The sequence below is a fragment of the Phaethon aethereus genome, assembly GCF_964289735.1.
Source record: "Phaethon aethereus genome assembly, chromosome: 1".
Taxonomy (NCBI): domain Eukaryota; kingdom Metazoa; phylum Chordata; class Aves; order Phaethontiformes; family Phaethontidae; genus Phaethon; species Phaethon aethereus.
This window is the reverse complement of record NC_138575.1, coordinates 199,222,817-199,248,038: the sequence shown is the minus strand read 5'-3', so window position 1 is coordinate 199,248,038 and position 25,222 is coordinate 199,222,817. Positions and strand designations below refer to the sequence as shown.

The window sequence follows — 25,222 nt, the reverse complement described above, 5'->3', positions numbered from 1 at the left end:
TGAGCAAAGTGCTGGTAAGGAGAGGCAGATGCCGCCGGGATCTCCCCATCTGTTCTTACCCTCTTCAGCTTGCGAATGAAGAGGGTCAACAGGAGCCAAAAGAGCGTCGCAGCCACGCAGGTACAGGTCAGGGTTATTAGCTCCAGGTTTGACCTCTCCGATGTGCCTGGGAAAATCAAGCAGCAAACATTTTAGAAAATGACCTGCAAAGCAAGGGCGCCTTATGTTTCTTTGCCATTAAAACAAAATACCAGGAAGGACCAGCTTCTTTTCAATGGGGTATTAATCTCTGTTTGGACTGGCTCACAGAGCCTGGAAAAAAATGATCTCCCCAGAAAAGCCGCTGTATCGAACACAACAAAATTGCATTTGATCCATCCATAAGTTTTTCAGTAGAAAGTCAGCTCTTTTTTGGGGTGCAGGAGGTGAAGTAAAGCAGGTTGAGGATGGCCAGTCAGATAATAATTTCCTTTTGAGGTGAAACTTCAGCTGCGGGGTATTTTTAGCCAAATTTTCTCTGTGTGAGAATGTGTGTGGGCCTGCTCATGCAGTTTCACCTCCCCACACACAACAGTGAAACCCATCTGGCCAAGCCCACATCTGAGAGAGGAGCAGAGGTCTCAGAAACGCTCAGTCCCCAGCAGCCTCGGGAGAGGACGGAGCTGTGCCGAGGAGACAGCTCTGCTGGCCCTTCCCCGGGGGCAATGTCACGGTGCGAGAGCTGCTGCTAACGCACAGGAGACGCTCCAGGGAGGGCTTGTGCTGGTGTAGACACCAGTGAACCTGGTGTGACCCACAGCATGCTGCAGTGCTGCTGCTTGAGTTCTGTTGTCCAGGTCGTTTCGTGCCTTTCCTCAGGCACTGCGCCTGCTCTGCCCCAGCTCGGCGAGCTCTTCTGTGCTGGTGGCTGAGCCCTGCAGCCTGTGTCTCCATTCCAGCCTTGCTGGAAACCCGCCAGCCCTCGCCAAAAAGCTCTCCTGGGGGGGAGCCAGGGGGTTCCTTGGAGGCTCGCAGTGCCGCTGGCAGCAGTCCATGAGCTCTCCTTCGCATGGTCTGGCACCTGTGAGCTCAGCTTGTGCAAAGCATGGCACGGGGGTCTTGGTCCTAACCCCCACCAAGCAGTGTGGCCAGAAACCTGCGGTGTCGGACCCAGAGCTCCCTCCAACCCGCTGGTCCCCGGGCAGGCTGTGTGCCCTCGGGTCTCCTGCTGGTCCCACCAGCAGCATGGGGCCAGGCTCCCTGAGGGGCCACGGGTCCCTCTCCATCCCCAGCGGCACCTCGCAGAACCCAGCTGGCAGGGAGCTGGGGGAGCTCTCCAGACCAGGGAACAGATGAAGCACAGAAAGGGAAAAACAAAAACAACGACTGAAAATGGAGCAGCAAGAAAACATGAACGTTAGAAATCTGGAGAGTATTAGAGCCCACTGACAGATCTTTAAAAAAAGCCAAAATAAAACTCACTTCAGAGTGCTACTTAGGGACTTGTAAAATGGTTTCAGAGCAGTCTGTTTTGCAAATCCTGTGATCGTGTCAAATTACCGCACTTCCCACAATGTGTTTTCCATCTGATTGGTAGCAAATGCAAAGAAACCCTCATGCCCTGCCTCTTATGCTGATACACCCTCCAGAGAGAGAAGATGAGAGGACCAGGAGGAGTAATTCTGAACATGATTTCACAGTGGTTTTGTCAACTGCACTTGCAGCAGTTTCAGACCCCAGGCAGCTCGGTGTTACTCCTGGCACACGAAAAAGGGATGATTGATGTCTCACTGGTGGGCCTACTGGGTAATCCAGAGGGATGTATTGCCTGGTTTTAGGCAAGGCTACAGAGCTTTGTTTAGATGTTGAGTTGCTTCCTGTAGCTGTGGCTTAACTAGCATAATATCTTCCCTCTCTAAAGGTGATAATCAGGTTTTTGTTTGTGCCCTACATCTAAAGATTCCTCTGGCATGTCCAGTCTGGAGCTTTGAGAATAAGCTCACTGAAGAAAAATATGACTGCAACTACAGACAGAAATATAAAGTATCTATTTCTCCAAAATACCAAGAGTGTTAATCTTTCACAATTTTTTTTTTAAAGGCTTGATTTAGATATAGGATGTAGTGATGGCATAAATGATACAGCCTAATGCAGCTTGCCTATCCTCTGGCATCAGGCTTTCCTTTTACATATGGATACTCTCCTTCTGCTTCCGAGCAGCACCCGTGCAGATGGCAAGTAATAGTTTCTGACATTTATTCAGCAAAACCTGGAGGGGCTGAAGGTTCATTTGTTGCCACTGCTCCATATGGCAGGACTCAGAAAACCCCTGAGGCATAGTACAGCCAGTCTGGGGGTGGAAGGCAGCAACCCCCTAACTGCTACCCATGCTGCCCGGGAGTTAGCGAAGGGATGTGAAGGTGCTGTCTTTGAAACGTTCAAGTGAATTTGGGCAACTGGTGAATTTTGGGCATTTCTCCAGGCTGGGGTTGGGCTGGGTAAACAAATGCCAGATTCCTAGTCTTGCTAAAAGCCTTGCAGCCAGAGCTGGCTGAGCGCCTCTCAGCTGGGTAGGAAAAGGTTTGTTTTGAGGCAGAACAAGCAAGAACACTCAGAAAAGGGCTTAGAATTAGCAGAGTTTGGAGGGGCTGTAAGCAGGACCAGATCCCCGTCTCTGCATGGTAGCCCAAGTTTTCTGGCTCCCCTTTACACCCTTCCCGGACCTTTACCCACCAGCTACCTCCTTAGACACAGACTTTCCCCCGTGTGCAGCTCTGCCTCGTCTGACTCGCTGCAGCCAGCGGCAGCCCCCCTTCCTGCCCCTGCAGCTCTCTGTCAGGTGTCAACCAGGGAAAAAGCAACGCCTGGGGCATCAAAACCGCTCTGCCGCACCCAGAACATCCCTCACCCCTACACAAATCCGCTCTACCCTGCTTAATCCATGTGATCCCATGATCACAGCAGTGCAGCACTGGGATGAATGCTTGGAGATGCTAAGGAATTTCCACCCTTGGAGGTTGTCATGACCTGGCCAGACAAAGCCATCACTGACTGGGTATAGTGTTGGTGACAGTCCCAGTTTGATCTGAGGTTGAATTAGGGACCTCCAGGACTCCCTTCCAAACCCCTTCGGTGGTTCTCTGGGGGAACAGGAGTCTAAGTGTCCCCTGATATTCACCTTTTTTGTTACAGTCACCCACATAACCCAGGCTGAACCTGAGGGAATTCCACAGTTAAACTTCATGGAAACATTCCTGATGACTTCAGAGTGAGAGTGACCCAAAAGGCACAACAACATTTTGAAAGTCAGAAAGGTAGATAGATAGAAAAACAGACAGTTATTTAAAAAGCAAACACCATTTTCATGGTGTCGGAACGGTTCTGTCAACGCTCAATAGATGTGATGCTTTCCTTTTCATCAGCAGGGATGACATTAAGTTAACAAGCATCAGCTTTAAGACAGGGCTTGCTGCTGTATTCATTTGCTTGTTATACATCCCGATTTCAGTGAGTGTGAGCTGTAAAAGCTGCTCCTTTCTTCGTCAACACACCCCCTTCAAATGGTGCATGACTTCTGCAACCAGCTGTATCGCTGGCTCCCGGTGAGGCGGGCTGTAGGGTCCCCAGGAGGAGAAGGCAGGCGAGGCTTTCATGGCAAGTCGTCCACTCTGCGAGCAGGGCAGACACCACGCTGCTGGGTGAGCCCCGGAGGAGAGCTGCCCAAGACAACCTGTGCTCCTCCCCTGCCCAGCAGCTTGTGCCCCCAGGTCTTCGGGGACACTGTCCCCTCTGCCTGCCGGCTGCTCTGGCAGCTGTTCCCATTCGCTCCTTGCAGATTCGCTGCCTCTTCAGTCCCTCAGCCAGCCGCAAGCGGACAGCTTGCTCTGACATGTCCACAAACGCAGCCCCTCTCCTCCTCAGACAGCCCGGCAAGCACGGCTTCCAAATCAAACATGGGCTGCGATTATTTAAAGCCGGCCCTTGGATTCCACCATCCATTCATCCATCTCGGATACAAAAATAACACATTGTTTTATCTGTGAGCATAAGAATGTTTTTTCTGAGGAAATAAGAAGAGCAGACAGTTTCCTTCCTGATTCATTCACAAACTACTCTTCCAATCTGCTACATGGCCAGTGGCACGAGGCGCTGCTCCGCTGCCTTTGATCTGCAGCCCCGCGCTCCGAGAGCCGCCGGGGCGGAGGGATGGCTTTGGTACTCGCAGCGGCAGTCGCAGGGTCTGTATTTCTCAGAAGGACAAGCAACTAGCAAAGCCTAGAGAGCACCCTGTGCTTAAGCCCTGATCTCGTCCCTCCAGGCTCAGGGATGGGGTGAGAGGCTGCCATTCCCTGGGAGAGGGACAGACACTCCAGTTCGGCATAGGAACGAGTGAGAAAACCTCCAGTGATGTCCCTCCAGGCAGTAGGAAGAGAGAGGGTGGAAAGGCGTTTTCCTTGATCGTAGTAGATAAGACAAACTCTCTCTCTTTTTCTCATCCAGTCTCAAAGCTATTTTAACACGGCAGACTTCATCTCCCTGCTCATCTAAGAGCTCCCATAGGAGTCACACAAGAACATTGCCAGTGGTCCCTCAGGACGTGTAACCAGAGAAGAAGCCTTCCTGGCTGCTGCCTTTCCTCTCCTGTGGATCACAGACTAGGAGATATGACTTCCTAGAAGCCATCTGACAGAACGCTTGTGGTTGTAATAAATAGCCAATCTACAATGATGTTAAAAATCAATACCATTATGAATTACATTGTCCAGGACTATCAATTAGTAGGATGCATTGGACAGCAAGCACTTAAGCACAAGTTATTCTTTTAGCTATTATAGCGGCTGTAAAAACCTTACCATTATTCATAAAGAGGTGTTTTTAACTCCTTGATTACACCAGTTAGGCCAGCCCACATGTACACATAAAAATCCCTGAGCTTTTAAATCAAAAACATCATTGTATCATCAACGATCACCATTAACTGAGACTGCTAACACTCTTGGCAGAAAATCAATACTGATTTGCTAGCTGTAATTGTCTTCTGCTGTAGAGTAGTATCCAAATACTCAGCAGTATTCAAATACATTTAGCAATTGTATGAGAACATCCACAAAGACATAATCCCTGCCTGAGAGACCTGGTGGTTGTCAAATTGTCTTCTATAAAAAGAAACTAAATGCATTTAGGACTATTTACTTAACATATGGTATCAGTAAGATAGGTTATGTCAAATCCAGTTTATACATGGCACTGACTTATATGGAGAATGTCAACCTACTTCTCTTGTCTCATAATATATGAACCAAAAGAGTATTCAATGAAAGTGAAAAGTCACTGGATAAACTTTATTTTTATGCAGCGTTTGATTACTTGTTAGAAGGCACTGCTGCAGGCCTGAGTCAAGCTTGGCAGAAGGCAGAACAACACTGGATATTCAAATGAATAGCAAAATAACTCAAGTAATGGTTACAGAAATAACTAGATCATACCTACTTCTTACAACAAGCACCTTTGAAAAACGTGTGTTGCTATCACTATGTTAAAATCTTCTAGTCCAATTTGGCAGTTCACTTTACATTGAAAATAAACAAATTAAAATATCCCAGGCCTCTAATTTCTATGGAATTAACCTGAAATGGGAAAATGAGTGGGTAGGAGAGTGTTCCCTATTCTGTTTTTTGTTTGTTTTGATGATACTAAATTTACATTTCTCTTCTACCCTGACCTGATCTTTGTTGGGTTGAAGCAATTCTTCTTTTTAGGTCAGTGTAAACACACTCTGAGTTAGCATTTCCTGCTAGGCTTCCTTTCCAACCTGGTATGCTTCCCTTGCTAGGACTTCCTTCAAATCGCTGCCTTCAGAGATCACCGCCTGAGCCCCAAGTCATACCCCTGCCTTTCCCGCCTGGGTAAGAACATCACCCTGGCAAGCTTGCTCTTGCCATTTAATGTCATGCTTTACCTTGTACCGTCACATATGCTGCACTCTCCACGGACCCTTTTAGGTTGGTGGCTATACACTGGTAAAGTCCTTCATCCTCCTCTTTTACTCTTTCAATAAACAGCATTCGGCTTCCGGGCCCTAAAATTATTCCTGTGAAATGAAATATTTTGCAATGAGAGGGAGCCAGGATATAAACAAAAACAGGCCCTTGTGTAATAATATCTCCTTCAAGTTCTTCTCAAAAGAAATCTGAGCCACAGACTGCACAGCACAATGTTATCTGCAGGAAAGCAAAATGTACTGGGTTGTTTCGGGAATCTTTTGGAAATCAGTGTTTACAAAACACTTGTGTAAGTGAAAAAGCTCAGCCTAAGGGAATGATCTTGGGAGCATTTGCTATCATGTATTTCGATTAGCACCATGCCTAGACTTTCATCCAAGTGAGTTCTTCAGCATGTGTCCAAGTTTTGGAAAATGGGTGGTCTGATTACTTAGCACTGCATTTACAGGCGTGGGTCTGCACCAAAAGAAGCTCAAGCTTAGAGCACTTCCAAGACCCAGCTCCATGCGTTCCCACTGGCCTTATGGGCAACAGACTCAGTCCAAATCTCACTTGCCTGTGTGGCATGGAACAATGGGCCCCTTCTTGGATGGAACCCAACTAGGGCAAAGAGAGGTCCTATGAGGTGTACCCTAAAACATAGGCGTTACCCAAAGTTTTCAATGCCTTGTTTATTCCAGATAAGTCAACCCAGAAGCCAGCCTGGGCAATACTCCAGCAAGTGAGGAAGAGGCAGGCAGCAGATTTGGCCTCAGGACTGCCTTTAAGGCACTGGATAGCCAGGAAATGTGCAGTCAAATACACAGGTGTGCGTTTGACTCCATCAGAACTACTGTCCCATCAAAATATATTCCTACCATGTATTTCAGGCACCTAACTAATGTGCTCTGACCTACTCTCTAGGGACATCTTCCTGGATCCTAACTTTACGTCTTGCATTAGACCCAACATAACACTCATTTTAGAAGATAATGTTAATAATGCGCATTACAATGATGTGGTCACTGTAAAAGCTTCATGGAATCTGGCTCTAGATTAAGTTTAGTGTCTGTGCTGCAAGTCTGTATAGGCTTATAACTCACTTGGAGAAATCCTCAGTTTTTTCCAGTTATCTTTATCCATGCTGTAGTAATTTCCAATAATGCAGGACAGAACCTTAAACACAAACTTTCTAAAACATTGTTATTGAACACTACACTTAGGATTCAAGTTCCTACAGACCAGATCTCCTTGAACGTTTTTGCTGAGCCTCTAACACCAGCTCATTGTGTACTTCTGATCCAAATATGGATGAAGTCCCATGAGAAAGGTTTTGCCTTTTCCCTCATCATTCATCTCCGCCTGAAATCTCCAGGGAACACTTCCGTGACTGTGGTGCCATCAGAGCTGGACATTTAGCCTTAGCCGACCTTTGAAGCTGCGTTCCGGACACAGCAGTAAATGTCTCCCAAAGTTCTGCTGTAGCTGCAGCATGCCACCCAGGGAGATGTTTCTTTCTGCTGTGCGAGACCTGGATTCCCTGGCTGCTGGCAGATGCATTTCAGTTTTGGAGACCCCAGACACAGAGTTAGTCTGGTGGCTAGGCTGTGAACCTAGAAGAGACTTTGCATGCCTGACCACAGACTCCCACTGGTACTCCTACGCACATCACTGAAGCTTGGTTTTCTCCTGCCTAGCTATACGCTGGCCAAGACACCTGATCCTTAGGCTCCCTCTATAGTAAATGGAGAGAAATATGTTTCTCTAGAGATGAGTCTTCTAAGATGCAAATTGAGAGCTATCATTTTTCCACTGACTCCATAGAGGCCCATTGTGCTTACACCTCCAGCCTGGCTGAGGTTTTGGAGTGAGGCAGAATAACCTGGAGAACCCGTGCTGCTGCCCGCCTGTAACGCCCAGGCAACGCTCCTCCTTACCTCTGGGTACCGATGCCAATGACTCTGCAAGTGGCTGTCTAAGGCAGGCAGGTAAATAAAAAGGCTGTAAAAGGTAAGTGGGTACACAGAGCTCTCACCTGATTCTTGCTGTATTTCCTCATGGTTTTTAAACCAGGATATCCGGGGCTCAGGGATGCCACGAACCTGGCACTCCAGCATGGCCGAGTTACTGGTGTTCACTGTCTGATCCATAAGGTGCCGCAGCAGGGCTGGTGCCTCTTGAGCTAGAAGACAAAACAACACCTCCATTTTACATTCCTATAACTGTGGGGGTTTAATTATCTTCCCTACCAGCATTTTACTGATGTAAACAGCTATGGCTGTTCTATCAAGTTCATTGTTCACAGATTTTATTTACTGTCCCAGTTTGCTTAAGAGCGTCTGGTGTGTACAGAGTATTCCCGTTACTCAGCGATAGCAGGTTATGATGACCAGTGAAGACCCAGTGATGACATTGTTTAAAGATTTCCTCAGTGCCATTATCAACCACATTTGTTTATCGAAAGCAATGAGTTTCTATGAGAGCTCAGAGTTTTGCATCATCAGGAGAAACAAACTGTGACACCAAAGTTTTTTTAACAGTTAGCAGGACACCCCTGTAGCAGAGTATCTCCACGTCACCGATAGCACCATGCAGCTCTGTACACCACGATACCCGTGAATGTGACTTTTATCACTTACTTACTTTAAAGAGTACAATCACAAATGACATTCAGTAAACTCACATCATCTAAAACCAGAAACCATAAGCACAAAAGCATTGTGCCACATGTCCCAGAGTCTTCATAAATTCTTCCATTTTTGCATTTCACATATTTGGCTGAACGTAACAAGGCCTGGCCAAACCACATCACAGCCCACTTGCCAAAACTGCGTTGGTGAGAAACGCGCCCATGTCCTCTGGCAGCCACAGATGCTGGAAACCCTGACGGCAGGGGACGAAGCTGAGTGCTAGCAGGCCACACAACATAGCAACACTGCTCCTGTTTTACTTTTATCTACTGACATTCATATGAACATAATGTAATAAAACACATTTCCATGACAGTCAGTGACAATGAGTATTGGAAACGCATCTCATCTGTTCTGCTTCTGCCCAAGGGCCTCCCAGAAGGGCATTTCAAAAACACTCTGTAAACATCATGTTAGAGTCATCCCTGAAAGAAGCAAAACAACAAATCTTCCTCTTCCTCATTTCAACTCTTTGCCACCCCTTCCCCCATTTTGTGCAGAGCCAAAGGCTGTTCTGACAAAGACCAAGATATTTGCAACGTTTATCCACATTATATGGCAACATCTTTCTGTCACATTTGCAACTCTCACATCATTCTTTTTGGTACTTTGGTCCCTTTAAAGCAGTGATGGAGAATTTGGGGAGCTCCTGAGGATTCTCACAGATGCGAATGATCTGCAGATTCCCTCAAATTCCCCGGTCTTGTAAGAACCGATTATTTGCAATCTTTCCCTTCAAGGACACTGCCAGGATAAGCAGCTACTAAAATGGCAAGACACACATTACGAAATACGAAATAAAACAAAACAAACCAGAAACCAACTCTTCGCAAATATTTTCTTACAGACTGCAATACACATCAGTACACCAGATTCAAGTATAATATCAGCTGAATTTCTGACATTCTGTGTTTGGAAGACTATTCTCTATCCTTTCGGAAAAGCTGACTATCAGACATTTCCATCTTCACAATCATTCTGTTACCAGCTGTAAATAAAAACTCTCCAGAAAAATTAAGCACCTGTGTACAACCAGCTTGTGCAGCGTGCATGAACCCTGTAGTACTAAAAGCACTTTTAAAGTAGGCTGTCTTTGCTATACTCTTACCGCTTGAAATTAATTCCAGCATAGTCACATCCCTGCAAAGACCAATTTGGGCTTTTCTGAGCTGCAAGTCTGTAATTTCCATGATCAATGTTATTTTTTGTTTAGAGTTGCAATAGACAATTTGTTCTCTCTTCCCAAACAGTAATGCTCATGAGAGGCTGTAAAGTAAATTCTTCATCAAATACCTACACAATGACATGGTCAACAAAGTTTGCCTTGCAGCCAAGAAGACGGCCCTCTTCTCATTGATAGCTCACCACGATTTTTGTACAGTTCTCATTTTTCACAACACAATCTATCTATGAACAGGCACCGTCTGACAGACGTCCACGTACGCATGCTGAGAAGAGTTCCCCATTTCATGTTTATCAGCGGTCCCTGATGGACACCCCGGCCCAGACATCCAAAATGAAGGTGGACAAGATGACACAACAAAGGCAAATCACACGTTCTGAGAGTTATTTGTGATTAATTTTAATTTGTTTATAGCCATACACTAAAGATGGGTTTTCATATTAAGAAAAACTTTTTTGCTTAAAACTTAGATCCAGTCACCATTCACATACTTTCAATGATTTTTCTGCTGCAATCAGCTGTTTTTTCAAGGACTTGGTCAACCTGAGGATTATTCTCTTTTGCAAACCACCCATTTTCTCCTGTCCATTTTTGCAGTGAAGCCAAGGGTGGGAGTTTCCAACACCCCACTCCGCCACCCCAAAGCTGAGGGGCTGCCCTGGCTGCCAGCATGCCCAGTGCAGGGCTCAGCACCCAGGGCAGCCCCCCAGGCTCATCCCCAGCCCTTGTGCCTCCCCGCAAATGCTGCCCTGCTGGGCCAAACTCTGCTCTCAGTGTCCCTGAGGAACTTCATTGTAGGCAGAGTTTGGCCCAAGGGAGAGACAAGGGAGGTCACAGAGGGGAGAAGGGGATGCTGGTGTCAGAGCACTCAGCTGACCTGGGCTGGTAGGGAGGGAAAATTTGCAATTCCAAAAGCAAACAATGGCAAAGAGGGGAGAAACATTACAATTCGTTCATTTTGGGCTATACTTTTGCATTCCATCCATTTTTGCCCTTTATTATGATTATGTTGTCTGTTCACTTATTTTTATTGATCAGTACAAAAATATAAATACAAGCTTTAATTTTAACACTTAAAAACCCCAAGAAATATAATTCACACCTTTCTCCCTAAATAATATATTACACAACAGAAGGCAGAGAAACTCCCCAAACCGATGAGATTCTCCAGTCATCTGAGGACACCAAAAGTGACATCAGTAGTTTTTATCTGGCCGCCAAGAACTGCTTTCCTCAAAAGTTTCCGGTGAGGTTTCTCTGTGACTCCCAATATGGGTAGCCACATGGGATGTTAAGACATCCTTGCACAGCATGGCCCTCCAAGCGCTGGTCGAGACCAGGCTGGCAGGACATCCACCCAGCAGTGATACACATCATTGCAAATCACAACAATTTCACAAAGCAACAGTCTAATTGCCACATCTCTTTTTTTTGGACCCAAACTCATATTGCCTGGCAACTGGCTGCTACAAGTCATCACGGTCCAGCTCCCAAGGCCATGGAAAATTCATAATGTCCCATCAACGCCCACCTTGCCATCAAATGTCTTCTCACACAATAGCCTCATAAAAAAGGGAATTCTGCATTATAATTCTTTTGAAGACTTGCAAATGCTAAAGACCGCACTTGCCCCATTTTTAAGAAGTCACCAATGATTTTGCTTGCTTTTTAGGCATATTTTAGAAAAAAAGAGACCCAGGTCCCTTTGCAAGAACACATTGTTTCTGGAAGCCATCACACTAATAATGAACAAAAGAGCTACTGTATACAAGCAGGCTATAGGTGACATTTCAAGATATAAATGATTATTCTTTTCTTTACTCTGACAACTTCCAGGTTATCAATTGTCTTCTAAGCATTTTAGGCTCCGTGAAACTGGCATTATGGGGAAATGCTATTGTTTACCCTTTCACACTTGACAAAAGCAATTCCCACGTGAAAGACAAGTTTAGCCGTGGGACACAGTCTCGATACCTAAAGGAGGAAATAGTCTGGTGAGTTCCCAAGCGCAAGAAACTGTCATGTTGTCACCCTCTATTTTAAAAGCACAGCCACTTTGTTCCTTTGCTGTAGCTATTTTGGTCGCTACTCTCTGTTTTGTTAGGGCTTATGTAAATGCTATATAAATGATCAATCATAAATGTAACCAAAATAATAAAAGCTATGTATTGTAAAAAAATAAAGTTATCATCAGATCTATTAAAAATAGTAACTTCTTCCTTATACAGAATTTATAATACACAGAAACATCTCATTGCAAAATCATGACGAAGGAAAAAAAAGGGGAAACACTCACAAGGAAGTTTTAGGTTGCCCTTAATTCTCCTTCAGCCGTTTGGCTGGTTCTTAATCCCCATAATAAATCCAATTGTCATTTGCATACCAAAAGCAATGAATATTTTTAATGGCTTCGGTTTTGAATTTGTATTTTTTAAAATGTATTAAACAACTCACTGTGCTGGCTGCAACCTTGTCAGTTGTGTTAGTGTAATATTTCTCATTGAATAAAATAATTAAAACATTACAAATTCCTGTATCTTCAGGCCAGGAGCAATACTCACACTTTTATCAGTATCTTTTTACATTAGTGCAGAACTGACTTTAAAAATTGACCAACACAGCAACTGGAAGTCTACCTGGATTTATTTGGAGAAATGTAGTTCATGTCTGCCAGTTTTAAAATCATCATTATTATAAATGATATGCTAGGTGTGTGCATTATATCAACATTTTTATTTCTTCCCTGCATATTTCCTTTAGAAGATACTTTTTAAGATTAATGTACTTTAGTGTAGAAAATAATAATTTCAAATAAATAAGCATTAGAACTTGCTCAGCAGGTAATATTTATAAGTCCATGGAGATCAGATTAAAATAAAATATATAGTCCAGTCAATCTCAAACTGAATCGTGCTCATTCCGCACGTTAAAGTTAACTTATAAAATGTCCATTGTTGACTGAAAACAGCAGTTTTTAAAGTTAATCAGTTTATTCAGCTTTGACACTTTTGACGAGGCCGATATCAAAGTGGAAGATTGATCCAAAGTTTTCCTTATCGCTCAGTAGGAGACAGCAAGAGAAAAAATAACAACATGCAAAATGTAGCACAGGGGATCTTCCAAACCCCAGCTTCCACGTGCCTTGTCAAAGCAGAAAACACCCGTCTGAACTCAACTGGAAGCTCACGCGTTATGATTTTGTTTGCTATTCCTCCTACGTCCAACCCATGGGGGAATGTGCACCACCTCATGGCCTGAAAGGTAGCAACAGTAATAAAAAAATCAAGATGATATGAGACACCTGTTACTGTTTAATGAGTCCTTTAATGTTTTACATTGCTTTGTGTTGTACAATCATTCCTTGTGCTTTTATATTTGAGGATCCGAGAGTAAACAGCCTTTTTGTTGCAGTGCTCACCTCTGATTGTAACGTCTTTCTTTTGAAGCACTTCTTTCCCCGTGTATATGTTCCTTGCTCGGCAGACATAGGTGCCCGAGTGTGCCAGGGAAACATTCTTGATGGTCAGAGTGAGAGTGATGGAGTACTCCTTGTTGAGAGACCTTTTTGCTTTCGTTTGATTGTTGACTGTCCTTGGTAAAATCCAAGCAATGTCTTTGTACAAGAATTTGTTGGCCGAACAGGACAATACCAAATTCTCTCCTTCAATGGGCATTTTTTCCAAACTAATATGGAATCCACTTGGTACATCTGTCAAAAATCAAGAACACTTTTTAGTTTATATGAAATGAATGAGCCAAAATTAACACGGCATATATTTTTCCCCCTTATCAGGAAGCCTTTGAACTAATCAATGTTGTTGTCTTCCTGCTGAAGTCTCTAATCTTTCCTTTCATATGGTAGGCTCCAGCTATTCTTATAATTTGTCTTGGAGCTATGGGACACTTGGTCTCAGGCATCAGTTGGTGTAAACTGAAGTCGCTCTTGGAAGTAATGAGTTTGTATAAATGTTATGCCAAGTTAAGACAGGCTGGGGCAAGGTATCAAAAGCAGAATTATTTAAAAACAGCACAGTGGGACTACAAAAAAGGAGGAAAGTTGTGATCGCAGCTCCAGCTTGTGAACTGCATGAGAGAAAATGAATCTCAAGAGCACAGTAGAAAAATACTGCAGCTCATCATGCTTGGTTATATTGTTTTCTTGCTATTCATGAGTATTCAGACAAATGATGTCTATTTCTTTAAAAATATTCAAATCCTGAGAAATTACTGAATCTGTGATTAGACGCTGTGGAATAGAGGTATTTACCCTCCATGCATTTAAAGCATGTCAGCCACCCAAGAGGAACAGTACCCGCTGGCCTGGGTGGCCAGCTGTGTGTGGGCAGAACTAGGATGAAGACCACTCTATTCAGACTGTTTGGCATTAAACATAGATGAATAATATTTCCATCTGAGAGAAATCAAGGGTCATCGTACCAAACGTTTACTAAGTGCAAATATGACTTAAGTTTTCACAAGGAAGTTTCATAGGAGATAGTTCAGGCAGGAATAATTTAGCTGACAATATCAAAAGTCATACTTGAAAAAGTCATGTTTGCAGTTTATTGTAATGTTACTACAGCTTCCTCCACCTGGGGAGCGGTGCAGACCCACAGCAGTGCTGACTGCCTCCCAACCGCCTCCACCTGGGTCTCATCCCTCCAGCGAAGGAGAATTACACCACGGACCTCAGTGAAAGTAGAAGCAAGTTCCTGAGAGAAAGCACTTCCAAGTTTTACTCCTAGAATGCAATCTCTCTTCGTTTATTTGTAGCCAATATTCTGATAAAGTCATTTCCTTCTTCTCGGTCAAGTGACGTTGACTTTGGCCATTTTCAATTGTTCTTTCACTGCTAATTGCTACGGCACTTGGCTGTGAACTTAACTCAAAATCATACGAATGGTTTCATCTTTCATAAAGGAGAATTATGCCTTCTTTTCTTGTCTCTTAGAGCATGAACAGCTCAACACCAACTTTCATTCAGTTCCATGCTTATTCAATGTTGCTTCGGGTTTAATGTCACAGCAGCATGGACACATAAAGAGCAGATCTCCAGTGAATAATATCCCACACCTTCTTTCAGTAACCCTTTCACTGATTGACCAATCCATCAGAAAGCGTCTCCCTAAATCCCAACGCAAACTGAGCTGTTTTTCCTCCCCAGGGGGACCACGAACACAACCTGGTCACCTCTGCCTTTCCAACAAAGTTCTGCCTGCTGAAAGTCTGGCATCAGTTGCTCCCCTTAATATCCTCTTTTCCACACTTAGCCCTGAGTGTTAAACACAGGGTAAATGAGCTCTTGCAAGTCCTCGATTGAAATTTCCTTTGACTGTAAATGTCTTTCAGGGAGACATCTGATTTCTGTTGGTTGAACTCATTGTGCCCTTGCAGTGAGAGCAACGTGTGTGCCTGTCACCAGCTGCAGTTCAGAGGTGTACTCCAAAGACCAGCCTAATGGAGGCAATGACACTAACATATTAGATTAGATATTAAAGCCTGTGCATTGACTTGTTCCACTTACATTTCATTGGGATCCCCTTTTTACCTCTCTCCAGCAAACAAAACTATACAAAAAACCCTAAATTGAGTGAACTTATCTATGAGTGACTATCAACATCATCCTTTTTGATATGGAAGGGCACACGGTGCCAGCTTCTAATCTCAGTTAAGAACATGTCGATTGGGCCATCAAAACGAAGATATTTACTTGAGTAAAGTTGTTTTGTGTATGGATCAAAGTTTACAGCCCATGGAGTGACACAGGCACCTCCAGAGGGCAACGCAACCCATCGCCTTAAGACGCATCAAATTCCAGAGATCTTGATCCCTCACACTTAATTATGAAATGATCCTGCAGGACCAGGTTAGGCTTAGATACCTAACTTTAAGGCTTAAGTTAGATGAAGTGAACCCTACGCTTCATTTTGCTAAAAAGCATTGAAATCAGATACGCTTAAAACCAATCAAGGGGCCAAAGTTTTGATTGTGGATAAGTATTTGGATCAAAGAAATTGCTGCGTCTTACTCACTGTACATCTCAAGTTGTTCAGATATGTGTTGGGAAAGCCAGGGTATGGATCTGAAATATTGCTAATTTTTGGCTTTTGCAGATGCCGGCACTCAGCAAAAGCTAGGAAGAGCCAAGCAAAACTCTCAAGATGAAACTAAAGGTCCCCTGGGACTGAGGCAAATGAACTATTTTTAACGTAAAACGATAGCGTGCCAACAGAATAATATAGTTGCAACTACTTCCATGTTGTCAGGTCTGGATCTCTTCCTAGACGTGTCCTCTGTGAAGAAAGACTATTTTCTGAGTAAATCTAGGGACAAAATCAAAACGCACAGGATTCCAAGCGAATAATTTGTTTAAAGGCTACGAGCCCCCTAATATATGACACCTCTCACCAATTGTTACAGATGCAGGCTAGCTAAATAATGTGGCTGGGAATAATGTAAAAGGGTTTTATTTACTTTAGTGATTTGAAGCTTCCTGTGGAAATAGCTCCCAGGTTTCCTGATGGAAGATTTTGTTTATCTTTGCCAAGCACCATCAGGAATCTCAAAATAAAATGCGCTTAGTGACACTGGGAAACCAGGGAGATAAGGCAGAGCTGTTCCTGTTTCACCCTCTGTAATTGCAAACACACCCATGGGCCTGCTGTGTGCCAGCAAAACAGCCCAAAATGTAGGGAAAGGGGCAGGCTGGAGGGAAGGGGACTACCACAGTTAAATTTGGCATAAAGGTGTTGTTACAGAGACTGTTTCATTATCAGCAAGCAGCACAGCTTTCAGAAATCACCTTTCATATTGCTTTTATATAAGGCTCGCAGCTACTTTTGTGCCCCGAACAAAGATTTGCTTTTAGAAATAAGTCCGTGTGACAACACCCCAAAAATGTCCATTTAACAGAGGCCATAGGAAAGGAAAGCCATTGGTAGAGCCCATGGACTTCATGTCCTACACCCTCAGGCACAGTGTATGAAATTATAGCACTCAAACCTCCCAGAAAGACATATACAAGTTGCACTTCCAGCACAGAAATAATGAAATTTACAATTATTTAAAAAAGGGCTTGTTCTTATTGAGTCCTCTCTGCTACACCTTCTTGCACTTATTTCCTCGGATCTACCTTTCTCTGAAGGGGTGGAACATGCCACTGCCAAACTAGGGTTGCTGGTGGTATCTTCCCAACAGTTCCTGCTACAGAAAAGAGACTCCTCACACCACCACAGCTCCTTCACTGGAGCACATGTGTTTTCTAATCCCCAAGGCCTGAAGGAGATTGCCCCCAAGGAAAAGGATTCTTCCTGTTCAATACAGGCTTTGTCTTCACCTGCTCTTTGGAGTCCCTTCTGGTTTGTCCCTTTTACAGAGGGCACCAACTCCTCTCCCTACAAGGGATCACCTTCTCCTGCTCAGACACTTCTCTTACACTTACTTTTGTGTGGTTCAGGCTAGCTTCATACGGCGCCAGCAGACACAACAACATAAGATAAACTATCCCCAAGCTGTCACACAAGACCTGAAGTATTGGTTTTGGACTCATCAGAAGGAAATACTTTGCAGCGTCCTGTTCACATCCATCAGCATTTAGGGCTCTCATTTTTTTTATTCCCTCTGTGTTTTTGAGCAAATGCTGGACACATTTGTTTCATTGATGTGGAACACAGGCTGTTACCCGGCCACAGCAGTTTGGTCTCAGCCTGATGGAGGAGAATTATGATTACACCCTACGAGCCCAACTGATGCTCTACGTGCACAAACCGGAAGAATGAGTCTAACTTGATTTTTGTAAGGACAAAACAGCGGTATCGTTTAAACAAACTGCCTTCAATCAGTGCCACTGAGTGTCAGTGGATGATCAGGACTTTCCATGTCACACAACTGAAGTGCTCAGCTCCAGGAACAAAAAGGACAAATGCATTTCAACTTTACCACCCTATATAGAAAGTTTGCCACCCGTCAAGATATTAAGAATTGCCAAGCCATAATAAAGCAGCCACTCCTCTTCCTGAACACCAGCCAATACAAGAGTCTTCAAAGGAGAGTCATAATATTCTGCATGTTCTCATGCAAGCTTTGGTATCAAGGAGAAGGATTTCCTTCTGTCCCTGGTCAAGATCTAAAAATGCAAGATCTAAGTAGGGAACCTAACTCCTTCATGTCACAGCACTAAAACATCCGAAACTGCCATCGAAACTTTAAAAGGAGGATTTGGGTACAGCAAATAGGGGCTATCAAACTTCAGCTTCGTTTGATTTCAGGATCTTCCATGTGACTTTTTGAAGACTGAGAAGTAAGAGCTAGAGAAGGCCAAATTCAGCATCTTGCACATTAAAAGAGCAACGGCCTCAATAAGTGACTCTCAGTGACTGTTGAAAGTTATGTGCAAAGTCCTCATATTAAGATGAGAATACAGGTCCATTGGCATGTTAATTTATGGAGAACTATGCATCATTGTTTAGCTTTCTGTCCAAATGGAGAGAAAGGGGACAGCAGCCATCATCAAGGTGGCAAATGTTCTTGTCACATCCATTAATAGAACATGGAAATGTTCTTCTTGTTGCTGTAGTTTAACAACCAACCTGCCTATGAGTCAGTTATCTGTTTATACTTCAATAACTACTTCTCATGCTTGTTACAAGTTTTCTATATTTATACATAATTGGCACTTTCTAAATGTGGAATTGTATTACTCCAGCTAGTCAGAATATTTAAAATCTATAAATTTTGGTCCACAAAATCAGGAGGGGGGACATTTTTCAAAGAAGTTTTCTGTCTTTTTTTTAACCAAATCTAGTGAATGTGTGTCTACTCTCTTTTTGATATCTCTCAGTATAGTAACAGAATGAGTTTCACTAAAGTCACTTATCAGAATAAGTGAGAGACTGAGGACAAAAACAGATAAGAGAAAGAAGAAAAATTATATGTGATACCTTAAAATTATTTTTCCCCTTCAGCTTCAGGATTATGATTTTGAGATTAAAGTATCAGAATATTTTAACCTTTTTGTCTTTTCTCATATTTCAGAATGAATTGCATGTCTTTAATGACCTACACTGAAAGCTGTCATCAGCCTAAGTGCTCTATGAACTACCACTTTGTTAACAAACCCAAAATAACATCTTTCACCAGAATACAAATCAAATACAAATGGCATCTGCAGACATTATGTTGCTAAACCATGCAGTAGTTAGTCTCAAAAACTCGTCGCATTTTTTTAAGTAATTCCTGAATTCAAATATTTAATCATTTGTTTCTGAACCTGCGAGCACTTGCATACACCTGGTAATGGAAAAGTAACCGGAAACATACTCGTATGTGCAGATAACACAATGAGTCTTCTCAGTGCCATGGTCCAAATGACACCCAAGGTTGTCTTCCTCAGAAGAGGGAACAAGACTCTGTAGTTTATACCCTGCCACTTTTCTACCTACAAGCTGCCATAGTCCCTGAGACCTGTGAGAGGCTGCCCAGGTACCCCAGATGCTGGCACTACTCTGGAAACTACATTGTGAGATCTCCTGGTTGGCAGCAGGACAAGGCTATAGCCACTGTCAGTGTCACACACAAAACTGGCTTACTGGTGTATGAAAATACAGTAAAATTTCATGTATTGAATGATTGCAGAGGCTAGGTGATTTAAAAGGGGGAATTGCAGGTTGCTATATTTGTGAGCAATTTGTGTCGCGCTGGGATAATTGATGGAGGGATGAGTCATTCACCGAATTTGGTGTCCTTCTTAGAAATCCAGACCAACTACTGTGAAAAACCTTTCCAGGATCACCAAAAAGCATGGTATGAGTTTACAGGTGCACACATTACAACAGTTCTTGAACTGTGGTATATGAAAAAGTCACAAGAGCCTGCCAGTTATAATCCCAGGACCAGGAAACACGTTTGGCTCTAGTGAGGACTAGGTCTTACCTGTTACAATAAAGCTGACGTTTCTTTTGGCTTTTCCCACTTTATTGGATGCCACACAGCTGTAGATTCCAGAAGATTTGGCTTCAGCTACAACAAGAGTGCTAGCAGTCTGCAAAAGAAAGAAGCGGTTTAGCTCTCGTTGGACCAGGAACTGGGTTAAAGCTGCCCTTCTTTTTTTCCTAAGTCACCGCTGACAGTCCCATGATTCAGTCTCTCCGCTCATTCAGTGACGGGCACCACTAGGGCTATTGAAAGGTGATGTCACCATATACAGTATTGGAAAGGATGGAAGAATAACAGAAAACAAGCTCTTTGGGAGACCCTTGTACTATCAGAGCCATCATAGCCAAAAATCTTTGAATGTGTCTTTCAGGTTGATTGATCTCTTGCTGCTGATGTAATGATAAGATAGAAAACATGAAGCATGACACAGCATGGTTCACCTGAGGAGTTGAGCAGCCTGTAGGGCAGCCAGACTGCAAAGGGAATAGGTGAGGAATGCCTCAGAAACTTGGGTAATGCTGGGAAAAAAATAGCTCCATTTGGCACTAAATGCATTTGGTTTCTCTTTCATTTTCTCAGGTAAGTGTCAGGTGAGAAAGGACATGGGCAAAAGAGATGTTTACTTGTCCTCTTTTGGAATATTTTTTCTTCTTGGACTTAATATTTCTATTATTAAATAACAATAAGTTGGGTTTCTTTATGTTGTATTCTATCACCATCTTAAGAGGTTCAGCACACTAAGTACTTTCACAAAGTGATGTGACTTGCAAGATGAGACCTTGGAAGGCCAGGGACCAACAACACCTGACGTGCCTTTAGAAAAATAAAAGCCGTCGCAATAATAAGACATACCTTCAAGGTGATGGAAAGCCATGGTCTAATGACTTGGGGACTAAGTGAAAGAAGAAAGTTATGCAGAAACAACTGAGGTGTCATTCTGATATGGAGACATAGGGCACGCACATGGAGCTCAGCAGTGGGATGTGCTCTCAGATACAACTTAGTAGCTTAACTTTCTTTCTGTCTCCATTTTATTTCTTCTGTAAAACATGCATTGGCTGGAGTTACAGGCAGAGCTGGGACAGTGAGAAAAGGAAATTGTGTGGCCATTGAATCCCATTGTTTGGAATTATTTGGCTTTTCTAAAAGCCTTCAAAATAATTTTTGTGCAATTAATACATTTTTTTAAGTCTGCCTGACTGCTGGAGTCCAGAGACAAGCACAAGAGGGTGAGTCAGTAATAAATAAGGACCAGTTATCTACATTTCTACATAAACACTGACTGAACATTTGCACTGCTCCTATGTCTCCTACTCCTATCCCCAAACTCCTTGTTGAATCCCTAAATAATATAGATCTTCTGGTTTCCCAAAACATTCCTTAGTAGAAGGAATCTATCACTTTTCCTACTACTTAAGCAAACACAGTGGAGTCAAGTTGTTTGATTTTGGCTTACTTTTTTTAGAAAACTGCCCTATGGCAAATTCAAGACTACGAAGTAATGCTAACAGCATCTCTATCCTGTTAAGCTATCTCAATGGTCAGCTACCTGTCTGCTAACGAACTACATTTCATTTCTCACTAGAATGTTTCTGACCTACCTTTCTGGCTTTTCTGCAAGACGAAAGAGGCTCAGTAATACCAGATAGATAATTACAGCCCTTAAAAAAAATCATCCTGTTTTGCTAAATTCAGTAGGCTGACCTCTACAAATTCCTAATTGTAAAGCATGGGTCCAGCCCTGTCTATATTTTGTCATTCTCTTTGAATTCCTTCCGGTTTTTAAACATGATTTCATAAAGTGTGGACATAGGGCCCAGTGGCAGGATTCCTGCAGCTGTTTTATCAACACTAACTCAGAATAAAAGGAAGTCCTGTAGCAGCTGCCAGAGGGCTAACGTGGGTGGTTAAAAACTGCGTCTGCCATACCAGGCTTTCCACCACAAAATTAGCCTTTTTTGTGTTTGTTGGTATCACCTCAGAGCAACTATGCCCAGATAGGAACGGTGACCTAAAATGCACCGTGAAGGAGAATGAAGCTCTTGCTTTCTGACTCCAGGACACCTGTCTTTATCCTACTACACCATGACCGCAGCATTTCTCAGCCTGAAAAATATATGTCTTGGAAATTGTTTTGTGCAATCAAACTGTATTTCGTCCTGACATTACCAAGTATTAGTTCGTAATGAAAAATTGTGCACTCTTCTCTGAATTTTACTGCTCCAGCCCACTATGATGAGAGGACTGAGGACTGCGCATACAGTTACACTTAAGCAGTATGACTGCAGTTACTGACTGGAGTGGTAATAGATTACGCCTTTTCTTGCATATTAAATGAACCTAGAGAACATTCCTCAGCGCTGAAATTCAGTAATTTAAACTGAATTCTTCTCCCCAGCATTGTTTTCTGGGACCAACTTGCACTGTCCCAAATAATTCTTGGCGCAGACCAAGAATCACTCCCAACAGGCAACTTCCACTCAGCCAACCTCTTTTGGAGGGTAAGGGAGATAAATGTTATGAACACAGGCCTTAGTGCCAGAGAGCAGTCGTTGGTATGTTTACTTGACTAAGGCAGAGAAAGCCACAGTGTCTAGGGAAAAGCAAGACTGACCTTGCAACAGAACAGAATATTTTAGAGACAACATGTCTCTGCATAAACCTTTTAGCTTATAAATTAGTCATAAGGATAAGATAACACCTCTTTAAATAGTTTGTGAGCCCTCCAGTGGTGCAGTCTGTGTTCTGCATTGTGGATGCCAGCCAAAACCAAGCAGAGAAACAGTGTGTGCAAAACCAAGCCTGGCACGTTGTTGTTTATTGACCAATTATGGCTGTTTGAGATCAGTCCGTGCTACATGGTTCCTTTACATAGCTATTGCTGAAAAAGGAGCAAGGGAAAAAGTTCTCACAGCTTTGTATTTTCTGGCTTCGCAACAGAGAGTTTCAGGCCCTGGATTTTCAACCATATTACAGACAGAAAGTCTGAATCCCATTGCCACGATCAGACAGAACAGGGCAAATCCTTCCTGGCACGCTTGGAATCTTGAGCATCATCTGTCCATGAACCCTGTTCATCACCAAAGCTTTGATCCTTTATTCCTCCTTTCTGCACCCATCATCTCAGCTGACGCACTACGCTACAGGCTCATCTCAAAGCCAGGGGCTAGGGAAGTAAATCTCATACTGCTGCTGCTTCTGCTGGCAAATAAAAGAGGCATAAAGCAGAAATCCTGAGAGATGGAAGAGGGATGGACAGACTTGTTCATGGTGGAAACTCGTGAGGAAAAGACTGGGGGGAAAAGAGAATGTAAAGCAACTGGCATGACTGTTGTGCTTGGAGTCAGGGTGGGGCAGTCTTTCCTCTGGAGGGTCTGTTTGAATTTCTCTTGTCTCAAAGTAGCTTAGATAGAGGATTCCCACTACTCCAGCTGATGGCAATGACGCAAGAGGACGTTTCAGAAAATGGTTGGTAACTTGACTCTTTCCTGACTCCTAGAAGGCCTCTGCAGACACAGGCATAAACATGCTCCACCCAGAGATTGCTGTGCTAACTTCTCTAGACAGCACATACATTTAAAAAACAAAATACTGTCCTTTCAGCACTGAGCGTGTTAGTGTAAGTCTGCCAAATATTGTTGATTTCCTCCTAGTTATGCTTTTAAGAAAATGTATTTGTCAAAAAAAAGGAAAGAAATGAAAGTATGCTCTCCTCCCTCCCTTGGATTTATCTTTGGCTAGAGGAATATTATTTAGGAAGATCCATGCTGAAATATTGGCAGCACACCATTGGATTGTTCTGCTTATGCCAAAGACATGATCTGCATAGCTCGTGTTGGCGAGGAGCATCAGTGCAAAACATCTGGACAACATGCTTCACCTTCTGGACCACCACAGAAGAAACATCAAAATATCTTCAGTAGCAGGACATGAACACACGCAGGAGAGCACCCCTTTTCCCCTCGGGCCAGACAGGCAAGTCGCTGCTGTTAGTGAGCAGAGCTGCAGTTTCTGCTCAGCTGCCCAGCTCAAACAGGCTGTGAGACTCAATGCACCCAACTGACTTGTGAGGAGATCACGCTACAGACAGCTACACCATGGGCACCCCCTGCTCTCCTTCCCAGGGCCGCAGGTAGAGTGAGGCAGTGCTCCATTCACATCCCCCTCATGCACTGAGGGAGGGGGTCGATTTCAGGAGCTGGAGGGAGCAGTATTTTGGCAGAGGCAGGTACCAAGTTCTGCTGCTTTTAATCTCACCAAGGGCTCTGCTCAGCTGGCACCTCCCAGTGATCTCTTTAGAAGTGTTGACAGCAATTCTAGTAGCACTCAGGAAGGCCCCAAGAGAAGTTACAATGTGCTGAAAGAGAGGCAAGCCATGCTCTCACTGCTATCTTTAGCCTGGCTTCCTAGGAAGATCACACTTTCTGTCTGTCCATCTGTCTGTTGGCCTGTCCATCTGTCTGCCAGTATCCTCTCCTCCCCCATGTCCTCAGTAATTTTTGAACCCATTGCCCAATTTCAACCAAAATTCATAGATAACACAAAGGTCATAAGATCTCATGCATTTAATGAAAAACATCTGCTGGGTAGAGGAGAAAGATCAAAATGAGTGTTGTTGTAGTGAGCTAAACAGCTTTCTCTTCAGCTTTGGGTTCCATATGTCCAATTAGCACAGATGCAACACACGCTTCCTTGTCTCATCAGTAGTGAGGGTACATGGAAGAGAGTGAGAGGTTTAGGACTTGGCATAGAAGATGCAGGAGAGATGGACCCATCCTATTTTGCATGGTCACACCTTATCAGTCATGTCCAAAAAGATTGACTCTTCTGGTTATCTAGCACTACACCTTTATGTTGGACAGTCACAGTTTTTAATACTACCCACAGTCAGATCATGTCAGGTTGATCCATCATTGGCAGCCAAACCAGAGATGGACAAGGGTGAGCTTAAGTTTGATCTTGCAGAATCCTGTTACAGGGTCATTACTTTACATTTTCTCTGAAGTCAGGTGGCTTTGCCACTCACAAGGGATGGGACCACTAAAAACTTATGTCAGTAAGGTATATATGCAGTGGAAAACAAGGTCATACACACACATACACACACACGTACACATACGAATGATAAACCAGAACTTCATGCATTACTACTCTTTATACACAGTTCCTAGAGGCATGCACTGTGACACAGACCCAACTTTCACGGTACCTGTTATTGTCACTAGGACCCCAACATTTGCTAGCAGCAAAGGGATGGGGCAGTCAGGGACCTTCTGTTCCATTTCAGGTTCTCACAAATGTGGCGCCAGTAGGTTATTTCCACAAAACAGGGGGTTTTGTCCCACTCTCTCCAGCTTTTCTCTGTACTCAACTGTCCTCCTGTCTACTGTCTCCTTCCCTTGGATTTATCATACTTTCTTCTTGGCCAATACTTTCTACTGTCTCTCATCTGAACT

The 25,222-nt window shown here is 43.5% G+C and overlaps 1 protein-coding gene across 1 annotated transcript in view; it reads right to left on the bottom strand.

Moving 5' to 3' along the window:
- FLT1 (fms related receptor tyrosine kinase 1) overlaps nucleotides 1–25,222 on the bottom strand; it is an 88,440-nt gene that overhangs the window by 20,273 nt on the left and 42,945 nt on the right. The window contains exons 11-15 of the mRNA XM_082008266.1: nucleotides 19,764–19,872; nucleotides 13,252–13,542; nucleotides 7,996–8,142; nucleotides 5,939–6,070; nucleotides 60–166 (exon numbers count right to left, since the gene is read on the bottom strand). Of these exons, the coding sequence (XP_081864392.1) occupies nucleotides 60–166; nucleotides 5,939–6,070; nucleotides 7,996–8,142; nucleotides 13,252–13,542; nucleotides 19,764–19,872 (786 nt within the window). The remainder of the gene's footprint in view (nucleotides 1–59; nucleotides 167–5,938; nucleotides 6,071–7,995; nucleotides 8,143–13,251; nucleotides 13,543–19,763; nucleotides 19,873–25,222) is intronic.